The sequence below is a fragment of the Ammospiza caudacuta genome, chromosome 5 (assembly GCF_027887145.1).
Source record: "Ammospiza caudacuta isolate bAmmCau1 chromosome 5, bAmmCau1.pri, whole genome shotgun sequence".
Taxonomy (NCBI): domain Eukaryota; kingdom Metazoa; phylum Chordata; class Aves; order Passeriformes; family Passerellidae; genus Ammospiza; species Ammospiza caudacuta.
The window spans coordinates 28,543,375-28,560,158 of NC_080597.1; the positions used below are offsets into that span (position 1 = coordinate 28,543,375).

The following is a 16,784-nucleotide window of genomic DNA, read 5'->3' on the forward strand; positions in this document are numbered from 1 at the left end:
GTCTTCTCTGCCAGACACGCATAGGATGGTTCTGGGGCAGCCCGCGCTTCAAGGACGAGACTGGACTCTTCAGTTATTCAGTCTTCAGACTTGTTTATGATTTCTTATCTACAGAGTTTTTCTCTCTGCCCAGCTGGGATCTGACCAGCAAGGCAGCCAAAGGCACTCTGCCCACCCACGGGGCAGTCGTGTCTTTTTATAGTAAAAACTACGTACAGCATAGTTACCTTTTACCCCCAATACCTTTCACCCTTGTTAGTAAGTGCACCTTCACCATGAACCAATTCACAAGTGCCAACGTCACCACAGAAGATGAATGACAAGAAGAAGAAAGAAGAACCACGAGGCAGGCCCTGATTCCTCCATCTTGTCTCCATTACCCCCCTGTACCAAAACCCTAACATCTACATTTCACCCTGTAAATATGTCATTTCTGCACCATTCAAACCCGAGTGATTTCCATGTCCCCACACACAGGTGGCATATCCCTAGAAGGGTCAAAGTCAAGCCACCAGGTGCTTTTGGCAACATTCCAGGACCTCCAAGCCCCCCAAGGGTTCTCTCGGTAACTCTGAACATCCAAAGTGATGTGCTGAGTTCCCACAGAGCACAACTCTGTCCTTAGCTTTTTTCAAAATGAGGAAAAGAAAATGTCATCACTGCAGCCTGGAATGACAGGGTGAAGCCATTCAGCTGGAGGAAGGATGGTGATGAGTGGTGGGTGGGGAGGAGCCCGAGGGGCAGCAGAGAGGAGTGCTCATGCAGATGTGGTGCAGTGTCCTCAGCCAGGCCTGCCTGGCAGCAGCTCAGAGCTGGGAGGCCACAAGGAGTTGTAGGAGGGGTGGCTGGTGTGTGGGATGCTCTGCATGGGGCTCCATGTTTCTACTTGAGTCACTGAGCTGCTCTTCTCTCCATTTTGGGGCAGGAACAGGTTCTGCCATGACCAGCCATACCACAGGGCTGGCAGGCCTTCCCCCCTTGCTGGAAATGCTTTGTAGTCAGGCATTTCTCTGCACGTTAAACAGGTCTGAGATAGTCAGGGCTTTAACTGGCACCAGGCATACCCTAGGAGTAGCTTGGAAATAGCCGCAGGAAACACCGAGGAGTTGTCATGCCTATAAAGCTTATATATTTTCTGTGCTTTAGGAGTGCCTGCCAGCCCCTGGGGAGCTACTTGTGCCTCTGCAGCTGATGGCGGAGGAAGAAGACAGGGGTCCCCAAGGCACTGTTTTATTTTGCTCTGTTGTGTTTTTGTCAGTGATAGAAAATAGAGATTAAGGTCAATTCCAAGAACCTTAAGTGGTGCTCAGCTTTTTAGGTGCAAGGTATTTACAGCTCCAGCACAGCAGACGTTTCTTCTGCTATTTCTCATTCAGAAATTGAGCCCAAAAGCTTTGCCTGTCTCCCATCACCTGTTTCTAACATAATTTTCCATTATGCACAGTTGTGTTATCAAGCACTACCACAAAACGTGTCCCAGAAACATCTGCATATCTCTTCAAGCGTCCTGTAGCTTGTGGCTTGCAGTCCATCCCAGATGGTTTGGGTAAATGATGGGTCTCTCCTGGTGTGTGCTGGTGATGTGTGTCCCTGTTGAACCTTTATCCTCATCCCAGAGCTGCCCTGACCATAGGGAGACAGGGTGTGGAGGGTCAATAGATTAACAGTGGCTGTCTCTGGCCAGCAGCTGGCCAGGCCCTGCTCGGGCTGCAGAAGGACAGGGCTGGCACCCAGCAGCAAAGAAAAGTCTTGCTGCCACAGGCAGGCACCAGCTAAAGAACCAGTGGAAGTTTTCTAGGAAAAATATAGTCTAGATATGGATCTTGATGTCTCCAGACAGTGCTGAAATTAACAAAACTTTTTTAAGGAAGAGAGACTTCTGTGGATAATGAGACCAGCTCATGGTTACTCAATGATCCTTGTGGATCCTCCCAGCTGAGAATATTCTGTGATTAACTCAGGAAATACTTCTTTTGATGTATTTCTTTTTTCAAATGAGGGCCATGGTCCTTTTATCTGAAAGGGTTTGAATCAACTGTGAACTGCCACAGTTAGTGGGGAAAAACCCTCCCTTTAAGGGCAAGTTATTACATAGTGGATTCCTGTGAATTTTCTGGTGCACCTTGTGGTGGCCGAGGAGAGAAGCTGACCATGGGCAGAATTTGTGTGGGTCTCCTTTTAGTTTTTCCAAATCATTTGCAGGCCCCAGAATTCACTGGGAAAGATATCGGGAATGAGGCTGTGGGAAGGGAAAGAAGCAGTGAGGAAGGGCTGGAGCGGGGTGGGGAGAACATGTGCACGGGTTTGCTTGTAATTAGGAGATTTAAACTTTGAAAGAAGTTAATTAATAATGAAACTTCTGACTGAATGATGCAGATTATGAAGACTGGCTTTGTCAGCAGCTGCAATTAATTACAGGCTCAGGCACAGGGAAAAGGAGGGGGGTGAGGGATGTGGGAGAGGGGAGGCATCACCAAAAGAAAGATGATAAACCTGGCTGCAGGCTGTTGCTGTGGTGACAGGAGGCAGTAGCTGTGGTTGACAACGGTGACACATTGAAGGCAGCAGATAGTCCTAATTACCCCCTCCACCGACCCAAGCAGGCAGCAACCCCTCCTGATTCAGGGTAGGAGATGCTCTGGTGTTCTTCTCGCACTTTGTTCCTTTCTGCTGTAGGTTTGATGTGCTTTTTCAGTGTTTCCAGCTGCTCTGAAAGGTAAACTGTGGGGCAGTGGCTTTTTCTAATGCCACTGTAATATCCTGGGAATGGCCCATGGTTCTGTAATATTGTTGGGAAGCCTGGAAAATGCTGGCAAACTCTGAGAGCCGATATCTAAAAAGCAGGGGAGAAGAAATCATCTGCAACTGGCATGGCATTTTGAGCACAAAGATGAGATGAGATTGCACAGCTGGCCTAAGTTTCAGGCTTTTTGGGAGAGCTTGCCATGTCTTGTTAGGTCTTGTGCTCCAGGGTCTCACCAGAAGCTGCCAGTCCCCTGCCATGGTCTGCATAGCTTGTGGGGGCTCTGCAAGGAAACATGGAAGCGTGCTGCCCTGGCATTGCTGCTGCCAAGGCAGGTGCATAGAAGTGTAGATCTGTGCTAGATCAAAACTCCTGGCTTTCCTGAGTTGGGCTGTAGTCAGAGTAATACTCTCTGCCTCCAACTCTCTTGTGTCATGTTTTCTGGAGAAAAAAAAAGACAATTGGCTTTTAAAACAATTTCTGCTTTTCATTTGCCATGCATTAATTTGTTCCAGGAAGATTTGAGACCCTGGTTTTGTCCACGTATCGTCTGACCACCTTATGCCCAGGGAGAAGGACTTTTGTAACCATTGGTTTAGACTGCTCTGAAACTGTTTTGGCCCCTTGAAGAATGTCATTGAGCACTGACCCCTCTATCAGGGCTTCACTGGCGCTGCCTTTCCAGTCCCTGTCTAAGCACCTGCAAAAATGGAAAGGCTGAGAGAGCTGGGGTTGCTCAGGCTGGAGGAGAGATGCTTTAGGGAGCTTTTACCCATGAGTATTGATACCTGATAAGAGGGGTAAACGACACAGCCTACTCAGTGATGCCCAGTGACAGGCCAAGAGGTAGTGGTCACTGCCTGAAAAGTGGGATATGTCCTATTTTAACTTAAGAAAACACTTACTTTCTGTGCAGATAATCAAATGCTGGAGCAGGTTACCCAGAGAGGTTCTGGTGCCTCTATACCTGAAGACATTCAAGCCCCCAGTGGATGCAACTCTGAGCAATCTGCTGTAGTTGATGCTACTTTGAGCAGGGCAGGTGGGCAAGATGACCTCCAGAGGCCCTACAACATCAACCATTTTGTAAGGGAATGGTGACACCAAACAGATTTTGAAGAGTTCAGAAAAAGAACTGCAGTCTTATCTAAAAACCCTGTGTGAGCTAATGGAAACCTCTCAAATAGCTTTCCTGGCCTTCAGATCTGATCATTAAAGAAATGTGCAAGAAAGAGGCAGGTGGCAAGTTGAAGTTGTGTTGCATAGACCCTGAGTGAAAATACTTGGTGCCCTTTTGGTCCATTCCTCTCAGAAAAGGGCCTGGTTTTGAAGCCTACATTGAGGGTGGGCTTCATGTGCATGACTTTGTAGAGCACATGGGATTAACTTTGTGAGGGATAGCGATAACACATTCTAGAAATCACATTAGAGCATAATTGGAACAGTAGAACTAGTGCCCTGCTCTTGTCTGATTTTGCAATTGAAGGTAGCTCACCACAAACCAGGTGGGGGAGAAGAGAGAGAATTAATAATCTTCTAGATCAGATTGTGCAGTTTAGTCATAAATCACTGTCAGAGAATGAGCATGAAAGAGTTGCTCAGAACAAACCACAGAAGCTGAATGTCTTTCAGAAGTGATCAGAGATACAAGCTGCCCTTTTAGATTCAGTACTGAAAGGACTGAAAATGGATGTACTCAGTGGGTTGGATTTTAAGTTGATAATTTTGTGCCTCTTCTATTTAAAAAAGTTTAAATTGTCTGACAGTGGAGACTGGGCAGATACGTTGCTGTGGGGTGTGTAAAATGCCCAAGAATGTTTCTGCCAGAGGCTGGAGGTCTATTTAGTCTACATCACTGCTTTGCAATGAGAACACTGGAAAGTACAGCACAAATGCACCCACTTTTAGAGCTAAAATACTGTAAATGAATTCTTGGATAAGTGTGTATCAGGCTTTAAAACTCCTTCAGGAGGAGAGGGATGGTGAGAGGGGGCAGCTAGAGCGTGTAGAGTACAAGGGTCACACAAATACACCCTTTTTATCTACTTCTCTAATACATAAATGAAGTGGCACTTGACAAAATTATAAGACAACAAATTAATAATAAATAGGAGGGAACGGTTTTTAATGTAAAGTATAATTAGCCAATGTAGCTCTGGGCTGCTAACTATTATCAAAGCAGATATTTTAGCAAGATTATCAACAAAGGATTCAAATGAATAAGCAAAGCATCTGCAGGGACACCAGTGTAGTTGAGAAAACAATTATAAGGACTGTCAATCCTCATGCTGTAGGGCATAAACAGATCACCAGCTGGGGTCAGAAACACAAATTCTCCTTATAGTTAGTGAGTAACTTGGGCACGTTGTGGAGTTTTATACAGCGTGGGTCACTGCTGGAAACATAGTGACAGGATCAGTGGCATTTCTTGATCCCCAACAGGATCAGTGGCATTTCTTGACCCTCAGCAGGAACAGGATCAGTGGCACTTCTTTACCCCCAAGTTTCTCTGAGAGGTGGCGAGTTCCAGCCTTCCCAGAAGGGCAACAATCATGTGGAGATCAATCTGCCCGTTTTGATTTAGATCCCTTGATCTTGGAGGTCTATGATACATTTAGGTATAGTCCACCTTGGAAAGTCTCTTCCATGTATTGGGAATATTCAGTAAACCAATGAGGGAAGGGACTCTGCAAACAAGCAGGAGAGGAGCAAGCACATGTTTGACTATGGCAATGATTTGACTTGTGTGAGTACTTTAGGCCTTTTGTGCTACCTCTGCTTTCCCTTTTATAAAAGAGTTTTGGCGTAATCAAGGAATGGAGTAGTGATGAACTGGGTGTAGAGAATGTGGGAATGTAATTAATCAGCCTACCAGCACTCCTTTCCCTTAGTCTTCCTACATTTTTACTCAAGCCTAGAGCAAGCTTATCTCAGCTATGATGCTTTTGCAGAAGTTTTCCTTGACTCTCTTCCACCTGGTTCGAGTGCATCAGCATGATGGTGATTTTGCTAAACTGTGTTACCCTGGGAATGTACCAGCCATGTGAGGATATGGACTGCCTCTCTGACAGGTGTAAGATCTTGCAGGTAAGCAGATTTCCTTCTCGTTGTGATGGTGCTTCAGTCCAAGTCACAAATTTTCATGCATGCTTTCCTCCAGCATGTGGGCGATGCCCTCCCGGAGAGGCTGGCGAGGCTGGCCCTGGCAGTGAGCTGTCCTGCTGTAAAAGGCAAGAGCCTGCTTTGAGCAGGGGAGTGGGACAAGAGAGAGGATGAATGAACTTTGCTTCTGACTCAGCAATACTGAATGCTCGCTAATATTCCCGAACCTGCATGTAAGCAGGGATTTCCTGACAGAGACACCCACAAGACATGTGGGTCAGGGCTAGGTCAGGGAGAAATAACTGAGGTTGCTCAGCCCAGGCAGGAGGGAACAGCAGCTCCCAATGCATTTGGTAGTCTGGTGATGTGCAAGACTATTACTGATTCAACAGATACTGTGGAATTCAGGATGCCCAAAGGGAGAGCATATAAAGAGAATGCTTAGAAGGGCCATGAGTACATCCAGCCTGTAAGACACCAGCTGTGCTTGATGCCTCCCCAAAGAGAAGATGACAGCAAAGGCTGTCATGCACAGTGGCTAAGGCTTTCAGGTATCTGAAGCTTCTCTCTGTGATGGGTGTGTGCTGTCCAAGCTGTGTGGGAAGCTGCACTATGTCCTCAGCTGAGCCACCTGCAGCAATGTGATGAGGAGTCCCTCCTGGGGGGATCTTGGGAAAAATAGTGTTTTCCTGGCCAGGTTTAGATCTGCTGGGGCTGAACCAACAACACTTTTCAAGTCTGTGTAAGGAGTCTCTGAGTCTGCATCAGTTACTTCACCTGTGGGTGAAAAAACTATAAAAGCCCTCACTGAGCTTGAGCAGCAAGAAACTGTGATGCCAGGGCTACATGGAAGAAACTTTTCCAGCCCTGCCTTGATCTCATTTTCAGGAGTGCTGAAATTAGTATTTTTCTCACATTCTGTGTTTGAAAGTCCAAGGTTGAGAATGCTTGTCAAATATGCTCTTGGGTTTCTGTTTGGCAGGTGTTTGATGATTTCATCTTCATCTTCTTTGCCATGGAAATGGTCTTGAAGATGGTGGCCCTGGGGATCTTTGGCAAGAAGTGTTACCTTGGAGACACCTGGAACCGCCTGGATTTCTTCATTGTCATGGCTGGGTAGGTTGATAATTTCTGGGTGGGTTTATTTTGGGTTTACTAGAGTCTTGTATGGAACAGAAATGATGTGACTGAGGAGAAAGTTTCCACTCTGGTGCTACTGTGGTGCAGCAGCCAAGCTGGATTTGGGCATGCTGGGGTTAGCAGCCGGTGGAACAAAGAGCAGACAAGGTAGCTCAGCCCCTCAGCTGATGTGCAGCCACCAGTCCAGCACAACTTCAGCAGAGGGTGCTCATTTGTACCAGCTGAAGAGCTTTCCCAGAGACATTTCTGGGGTTTTGTGTCTTTAAAATGTCTAGGTAGAAGAGGTGTAACCTTTACCAAAACCAAACTAAAGCTAGCATTTCTGTTTCCAGCAGCAGTGTTTCAAGGGTAGGAATGTAGGTTTTTATTCAGGGGTTTTTGGTTTTGTATTGCACCAGCATTACCCGCAGTACTATTGGGACAAGTTGACATTTGAGAGTTTTTTACAACAAAGTTGCTATGGTGAAGCTTTGATTTTCCCCTTTGCATGTATCAAGTGGAAAGTCTACCAGAATTTGCCTGCTAAATCACAGCAAAATGTCCATTTCTGATATCAGTGGGATGTGCTTTTCCCCCAGAATTCTAATTTTCAATTAGAATGCCTTGAGAGATTAAAAAAAAAAATCAGAAATAAATATGGTATATTGCTCTTCTCATAGAAAAAAAAAAAAAAAAAAAAAGAAGTGAACATCTTTTCAGATGGAAGCCCTCAGTTTTATTTTTCTTTAGCCAGGAGTTACCAGCTCCACTGTTGCCTGGAAGTGCATGTATTACTGACTGAGCTAGCAGTGAGTTTGAGCTCACTTTGCAGTTTTCCCCCTGGTGTGGAGCAGCACTGTCTTTATATTTGCTTTTGACAGAGTTCTTCTACAGCAAGAGTTGAAAGTCATTCCCTCTGGAGGAGCAGATAATTGTTTGCTTCTGGGAGGAACAGACATTTTCAAACTTGGTGCAGTTGTAAAAATTTGAAGGCTGATTCTCAGCCAGGTTGTGCATGAAAGAGGAGAGGCAGATGAAAACTGTAGGCTTATCTAAATTAACACAATATGTGTGAGATGGGAAGACCTTCCTTGTAGATGATTCTGCTGTGGTTAAGATCTGATTTAAAGTGGCCTGACATGAGAAGTGCCAGTTAAAGCCCCTGAGACTTGGTGCTGAGGAAAGCCAGATGGTTGTATGTTCTAGCCTGAGCTCCTGGTGGCTGAATTGCTGGAGACTGGGTGCAGGGAAAGCCAAGACCCTGGCACAGCAGCCTGTGAGGAAGGAAAAGCTGGGCAGGTTTGAAAAGGCGGCCTTGGAGCCCATGGTGCTGCTCCACGCAGGTGATGTGTTGGCAGAAAGACTCTGCTCCAGTGGGCACAGGAAAACCAGCATGGGGTAAAAAGGTGTGGGAATTGGGGTCTGGCTCTGCCTGGGGTCCCTGCAAGCATGGCATGTGAGTGGTGCTGTCTGAAGAGATGGTGGGGCAATACTAAATGAAAGAGAGAGAGCTCCAACACTCCATGCAGAAAACAAGTGAAATCCACACTACCTAGGCAAGGAAGGAGCAAACTCCATTACATAGTTCCTTCTGTCACCATTGCTGGCAAGAATTTGAGGAGAGACAGAGTCTTTTGTGCATCTGATAGCAGCACCAGGAAAAAAAAGCTCATATCTGAACTTCTTTTAATGCCAAGGAGACTTTGAATCAACCCCTTAGATATTAAATAATCTGTGTGGAGGATTTTTTTATTTCAGGTCCAAAACTGAAAGAAATTTGTTTCCTGATTTCTATTCAATTGTCCTCATGAGGTGTCAGAATGAAATGATAGTAATCTCATTAGAATATCTGATCTCAAAGGACTTCTGCTAAAGAAAGATTTTTCCATTTAGTTATATAGAACTAATGACTATATAATGTATTTCGAGTTATAAAAGCTTGTGGTTATTAATTCATAATTCTTTGAAATTCATTAAAATTGTCTGCACTGTTTAAATCAAACCCAAGGTTTTAACTTGTCCTTACATACTGTAGGCTTTTGCTTAACCTCAAATGTAAGCCTTAACCTTTATCCTTATTGATTCCACACCTGGATCATGGCTTTAGCTTACTGAAGCCATGCTGTCCAGATGCTGCCTTAGCATTGACTTAGGGAGGACACATAGCATTAGGTCTTGCACATTGTCTCCATGCCAGGGAGCTAGATCCTGATCAGAGGCTAATCAGTTTTCTCTAAGAGCCCTCTCCTTTTCATCATCCTGGATTCTTGTTTTCTGTAAGGGAAGTTATAAACTTGGCTCCTAAGGAAACATCCCTGATGTTGGGGAGCAATGCCCAGCCTGGAGTCCATGCAGCTTCTCTCAGTTTCCAGAATATGGACTGGACCTCCTGACCCTTTCTCCTCCCTTCTCCCTCTCCAAATAAACACCAGCAAGGCAGCAAAGGTTGCAAAGAACAGACTGTAGCATGGAAAAGTGAGGTGCAGGCAGGGCCCATTCTGGGGGGCAGCCTGGGCAGCTGAGATGTCTTCACCTGGTTCCCTGCACAGCAGCACGTTTTATCCCAGACCATAATGAGTGCTTGCTGCTCTGGCCCCAGACGGTGCTCTGGTTACATAAACCATGTATTCAGGCAATCATTTGTAGTTATTTCCTCACTTCCTTGGAAAGCCAGAAGCTATAGTTTTAGTTAGCTGAATTCCCTCGTGTGCCCTTGCCCTGCTTGCCCCTGCAACCCAGCAGCTCAAGGAGGAAGACTCCATTGTCACTAAAAATGTTCAGTTTCCATGGCAATAGGAGCTGACATCACCAGAATTTTCTCCCCTCTCAAACACTCCCTCCCCTAACCACCTTCAAAATGTTTTTTTGGTTTTTTTCTGAAAGGGTTAGGAAAAAAACCAAAACAACAGTTATAAGTCAATGTTCTCCCTCAATGTTCCCCTCAGACCTCCAAAAATCATATGAAGCAATTTGGTTTGAAGAGTGCCAATGCCCCTTGTGTGCACAAACAAGCAGGGCTGCAGATTCAGCTTGTTGATGCTCCCATTCCCAACTGCTTGCTGGTGACAGGAGGTTGCAGGCTCCCAGACGTTTCAGGCAGAGTGTGCTCGTCACCACCAGCTGTCCTGGTGGGAGTCCCTCTTCCCTTCCCTGCGTGATCAGGTCCTGTCTGGCGTCATTTGGTTCCCACAGTGATGGGTGTGTTTGGAGAGCTTGAACTGAGGCAGCCTCAGAGGGCAGCTACCTCAGTTGAGAGCCTATGGTGGATTGAAAGTTGAGATAATGAGGAAGCTAATCAGATGGGAAATGTCAGCCAGGGCCTGTATGTGCGTGAATTCAGGGGAAGAGTCACTTGTTTCTTGGTTCATGCTCATCAAGCCAGGCAGTTCTCTAGCAATGCAAGAGTGAGCAATTGCCCCTGCCTGCTCTATTCTGTGGAACAGTTGCACTCACATGTGGCTGGAGATGATGACACTGTGTCTCCTGGAAAGGAGAAACCATCCCTTTATACATCTGACCTGAGGGTCTCCCTGACCCTGGGAGCATGAATTCCATGTAGGGAGAGGTTGTTCTCATGATCCAAGTGCTGTAATTAACCACCTGTGGTGGGAATTCTGTCTCTCCTTGCCCTCTTCCATGGCATCCCTGAAACATATTAGGTAAATTAAGGGGCAGAGGACTTCACTATGAGGGGTGGGTGTCAATGTTTGATTGTGATTACACGTGTCCCCAAAAACATGCCCAAAATCTTTAACTACTTGTTGCTTGAATTCCATTGACTGAGACGTGGGTCTGTCTTTCACAGAATGCTGTCTTTACCTCTCTCCATTATCACAGTGGAGTGTGCCATGCAGATCTCAAACTGTGGTCAAATTCTTCTTGTCCTTACCTTTGGTGTGAAGAATGGCATTTTTGATATTTTGGCATTTTGAGATATTGTTGGAATGTTCTTAAACAGCTTTTAAAAGGGTTACATTTCAGAATAAGACAGAGCATTCTTCTGTCAGTGCTTCAGTCTGTTTCAGTGCCATTGGTTGTAATATTGTCTTACTATTCCTGCCTGAAATTTCCCATTTCCTATAGCCAAGTATTGCAGTAGCCTGTCCATTCAATCACAGCACCTCACAATCATTCAGCTGCTTTCTTCATGGTCTCCAAGCTTGATTGGTTGGAGTTTTTTTTTCCTGTCTCCTCTTCTGAAGAGAGAAAACCCCTTCCTATTAGTAGGAACAGTAAACTTTGTTCACAGATGTATGTTAGTTCCATTTTTTTTCAAACTGGAATACTGGAATACATATTATTTGCATTTCCAAAGCAGCTCATGCTGTTCTATCCCTGACTTGTCATCTTCATTTCTTTTCTGTTCTCCCAAAAATACGCCTCAACTGCAAAATCCATCAGGGACTTTTTTTAGTTTTTTGTCAGGTTGTGATAAATAAATAAAGAACAGAGTGGCAAGAATTGTGCATTACAGAAGTACATCTGCTCACAAATGAATCCCCATTTAGTGTTGCATGTGATGTTTATTACTTAGACGGTTTTTCTCCAGCTAATGTATGTCATGACGATTACATATCATTCCAGCCATATCAACCTAATTACTTGTGTGAACCAGACTTGTAATTTCATAAGAGATTATAACACATTAGTTTGATGATGTCTATTTTTCTTTACACTTGTATTGGGTATGGTTAATTTTGTTATCCACTTTTAATCCATAATCCATCCGAGATGCATATTGACAATTTCATCACTGTACTGTCACCAGCACCAGTCCTGTCACTGAGATCATTGTGTACTGGCACAACATCAGAATTCCTTTGACCCTTGGATGCTTTCCCAGTTTTCTGAGTCTAATAAAAAATTATCAGTACTGGTCCAGATCTTTTCTGGCCGTCTCTTTTAAAACTCTTGCATACAAATTGTCCAGACTTGCTTATCTTAGAAAATCCCTATTTAGACACAGCCTGAAATACTTGATCACAGCTGGAGCTGAAATTAGCTCATTATGATCAATGGTGCACTTACATCATCTGACCTTCCCCAGAAGACTTTTATTTTAACTGAGGTTTTCTGCCTTTTTTACGCTGTTAGTGACAATTCTGTTTTCTTATTCTAAAACTTATACCATTTTATGTGCTCTTTCAGTTCTCTTACAAATTTTCTACAAGTCATCTCCTAATTTATATTCATGAGTATCACCTTCCCCTTTCCTGCTATTACATTGCTGCTTTTGCTTTCACTCACGTTTTACTATCTTCTTAGCCTGTTCACCCTTCTTGTATCTCCTGAAGCTTCTTGGATACCTGATAAATATTCCTAACACCACTTGACTGTACTCCACAGCTCATGAATTGAAGTCTGACTAGTTTGACACTTTTAAAAGACATGTAGATTTGACTGGTGCTTAAGGATGGTGTTTAGTGATAGACTTGGCTCGGTTGAATTGGACTCAATGATCTTAAAGGCGTTTTCCAATCTAAATGATTTTATGATTCTATGGCTGTTTCTGTGTGCTTTCAAACTCATGAATATGGCCTCTCAAATCCACCAGATATACCTGGTACTGTTGGTGACCTTACATGACTTGGACATAACATATGCAATCAAGTTCTATAATTATTTTTTTAAAAACCTTGATAGAAAATCTGTCTTCCATTCTTGAATACAATTTTCTGTGATTTCCAAGGCTGGCAACTTCCAAGGGGATTTAGGTACCCCCAATGCATTGCCCAAATAAAATTCTTAGAGGTGAATTGGGAGAGTGCTTTTATCAAGAGAGCTAGTCAGCCTGTATTCTAGTGTGATCTGGACATACCTAATCACATCCACAGGATCATAGGTGGAAAGGGCCTTGTAGGGTTGGAGAGGGCCTTGTAGGGTCTCCACTCCAATCTTGTTCAAAGGAGAGTCAACAGCAAACTCAGGTTAGAGTTGTCCAGTCAAGTCTTGACAACCACCACAGATGGAGATGGCACCATCTCTCACCATCCCAGCCTCACTGCTGATGTGTCTCTCTAACTAGTCTGAATCTCCCTTTCCTCTTTGTATTTATATTCGTTGTGTCTTTCTCTCCTGCCATGTGGAACTGTGAAGATTGTGGCTTAAATCCCACTGCCTTGTAGGTACCAAGGAACTGCTTTTATGTCCCACCAAAATCATCTCCTCTCCTCACAGCACAAATGCTCCAAGCCCAAGCGCCTTGGTGAGCTTCCGCTGAACTTGCTTCAATTTACCAACACTTTCTTTTCTTGGAGGGCCAAAAGTGAATATTTTAGATATGGTCTACTGAGTGCAAAGTAAGGGGCATGATCCCTCTCTCATCTGCCTGCTGCAATCTGACTGGTGCAGCTTGGTGTGTCATTGTCCTTCCCTGTGTGGACCTGTCCCCCAGGACTGGCAGCTCCTTTGCAGCAGCAGCACTGTCCATCAGTCCAGCCCAAATGCAGGACCTTGCATTCATCTGTTGAATTTCATGAGGCTCCTGTCAGCCCATTTCTCTAGCCAGGAGGAATTCTCTATATGGCAGAAAATAAATCCATAAGTATTTTGTCACTGACTGTGTACTAGAAAATGCCATTTCTGACAGAGTGTGTTACTCCCCCTCTCTTTCTGTCCACTTGAGCCTCCCAACTAGTTTCAAATCCTTGATTTTAATATTCCTTTCATGCAGATTTCCCCACCAGGCCTTCCTAATGCCATTTAGGCATTCTGCTCATAAAATGAACAATTCTTATTCTCTTTATTACTCAGGCCCCTGGCAGTGGTATATAGGCAACACCATTTTTCTCCTCTTTACATCTTTTAGTGCCTTGATTAGTTTTGTTCTTGACATGTAGGTTCTGTGAGAATTAACTCTTTTCCAAGTTTTATCACTTTCCCCTTTGGCCTTTCATTTTATCTTCTGACTGGTCTTTCAGTTCTCTAAAACCTAATTTTTCTTCTAATTAAATGCTGGTTAATATTTCTGCACAGTATTAGCCCAGTTCTCTGCCAGTCTCATGCTCTAGGTGGCTGGCCAAGCCAACACTTTGCCACTAGATTCCTCCTTCACCTTTTTGCCTGTTGGCCAAAATGTGCCACTAATGACAATGAGTTCAGCTGAATATTTCTTGTCCAACTTCTTCAGAAAGGCTCATTAATCCAAGCCTATAATATGTGGTATATCTCTCATGATAAGAAAAACAATTAGTTTCAAAACATATCATCATGGGTGAATACTGTCCTTGAAGTCTGAATGCCTTCCTAAATTTGATTTTTAATTTCACCTTTAGTATGGCAGCACAGCTCTCCTGGAGCTCCATTTCTTTTCCAAAGCACCCTTAACTTTCTGAGTAGTAATGCAGCCTTTGGGGAGAGGGTTTTGCACAGCTGAAGATCCCTTTTCAGGCAAGCCTGGCAGCCCCTTAAGCTGAGCAGAACACTTCTCACTCCCTGTCCATTTTGGCTAGTTGCTTCTTCAGGAGTGCTTTATGCAGCTTCCACACTGGGAATCTGGAAAGTATTTCTATTAACTGAGATATTACTTTTATGTTTTCTTTCTGACAGTTCTCTACTGTCCTTGAGTTCTATTCCCCATAATTCCCTAGATATGGCATCCTTTCCAAAAACCTGGAGGGATGATGCCTCCCAAATCCATCCATCCAAGCTCTTTTCAGACATGTGCAGCATCACTGTGAACATCAACTTTCTCCTTACATGGGAAGCACTTATGGCCCCAAGTTCATCCCTCTAAATTTCAGCCTAGGAAAGGGAACTGGCAGCTCTCTGAAGGATGTGAGGTACCAGTCCCCCATTCTCAAATGCCCACCTGTTTCCAGGAAACAAATCCATCACGGCGTGGTGCCGTTCCACACTGCGAAGGTGCCTCTTAACCCAAAACACACCAACTGGCCTTAATCTCACAAGATGGAGAAGTGTTGCCAATTTATGCTTTTTCTTTGCTTTTAATTAACTGCAGTCCTTCAGGGACCTGGCCAGAATTTGCATAGTTATGACTTTAAAATCTCAGATCATTAAATACTTATTAGCAGCAGGGTAAACAGCAGAATGCTCAGAAAATCCTAGTTAGCTAATGTTCGATGCCAAATAGAAGTCTCTATAAAATTATGGCAAGTCAAAGAAAACTGTAATAAATATAGCAATTAGGTGTTTCGAGTAGTGATCAGAAAAAGATGGAAACCAGCAAGCAGCAGGCTAAATAGCATCTTAACCAAAGGTAGAAATAGCAGCAGCACAGCCCTCCCCTCAAACATGCACTCGCTTTTCCCTCCTTAATGATACTAATTATTTCATTTGCTTTCTCCCAGTAAAGCTATCCCTAGATGTGCAACATATTGAAATGAAAGCAGTCATCAAAACGAAATGAATCACACCAGAGAAGAATCAAAACAAGGAGGCAGCTCTACCCTGCCTGCGTAATGGGTAGTTCTCAATTATTGCCTCTGATTTTTGCCTTCCTGAAAGCTAATTCCCTACCATGTGAATGTCAGGTTTCTTTAAAAAAACAAAACACAAAGCCCCAAAAAAGGTAAAACCAGCAGGCTTATAGGACCAAAATGCAGGCATTCTTTTTTATTTTCCTTCTTTTTTTTTTCCTAAGCAGTGAAATACAGAGCTCAGCCTGTGTTCTGACTCTTGGTTTTTAGAAGTGAGGCCCCATCGCTCGTATTCAGTCATCTGAGCTCAGCGAGTCCTTCTGGCTTTCTTATCACAGTGTGAAAACCTGCTTATGTCTTTTCGTATCATGTCTCTGAAACTATTAAGAAACTCTGACATTTTCTCTTAGTACACAGTTTGGAGAGAAATCTGAGTGTTCCAGGGTGTGAAATAATCACATTCCAGGCAGCAAGGGACCAGTCTCACAGGCTCTGGAAGCTTTCAGCAGCTTTTGCTTGCACAGCAATATAAAAAAAAAAAAAGAGTAAAAAAGTATTTTGTACTGGAGGGGGGAAGAGTTGCAGGTTATTTTTTTAAGAATACAAAGCATCACAGCTCAGGAGCTGACTGTGTAATTAGTAATTGATCTATAACTCCCTGAGGAAATGTCTTTTTGCTAACAGAATTATAGACTCTTTATTATTATTATATTTTATAAATGAGGAAAAAAGAGTGTAATTTTTGCATTTCTTGTTTTACTAGCAAGTCTTTTTTTCCTTCTGTGTTTCAGTTTTCATGTCAGCAGAGAGTTGTCTTTTTGCAGCATAATGAGCTCTAAATTTAAAAGAGATAAGCAGAACTACTTAGCTTAGTACACTGTGGTTTGCAGAGCAATTTGGAGGCCTACTGTGTTATTCCACTTTTTCTGTGGTTGATGTTGAAAGGATTTTGGATCATCTGTTTAGGGTGCGTGTTGAAGCCTGGCCCCAGAGGCACCAAACTGTGCAAAATGGGTGCAAAATGGGTGAACAGTTTGTTCTAGAGGTATTTCTATCTAATATCTATATAGATATACCTGTCTATCCCAAGAGAGCTGATACTGGTGCTGGGATCTGCCTGGCAGCCCTATGCCTCCTGCACCACACTGTCCATACAGCAGAAGATCAGGTCCAAATAATGAAAGAGTCTTTAACTTTTACCACAGCCTGCTGGACATTTGGGAAAAATAAGGATGTGGCTCCAGCTATAGAGCAAAATGGTGGAGGCATGGGGCAGAAAGTTTAAAAAAATAGGTTCTGGCTGGGAGCCCTGCTGGTCTGGCAAGTAGGACGTGTGCATCTGCTGGTTTGTGTGCATCCTGTGGCTGCAGACTCTGAGTGGAAGCAGTAGCCTTTCACTCTTGCCCGCTGTCTGGTCAGGCCTCATCAAAATCTCCTGGCCC

The 16,784-nt window shown here is 44.0% G+C and overlaps 1 protein-coding gene across 1 annotated transcript in view; it reads left to right on the forward strand.

Moving 5' to 3' along the window:
* CACNA1I (calcium voltage-gated channel subunit alpha1 I) overlaps positions 1-16,784 on the forward strand; it is a 149,638-nt gene that overhangs the window by 60,992 nt on the left and 71,862 nt on the right. The window contains exons 2-3 of the mRNA XM_058806118.1: positions 5,719-5,830; positions 6,828-6,961. Of these exons, the coding sequence (XP_058662101.1) occupies positions 5,719-5,830; positions 6,828-6,961 (246 nt within the window). The remainder of the gene's footprint in view (positions 1-5,718; positions 5,831-6,827; positions 6,962-16,784) is intronic.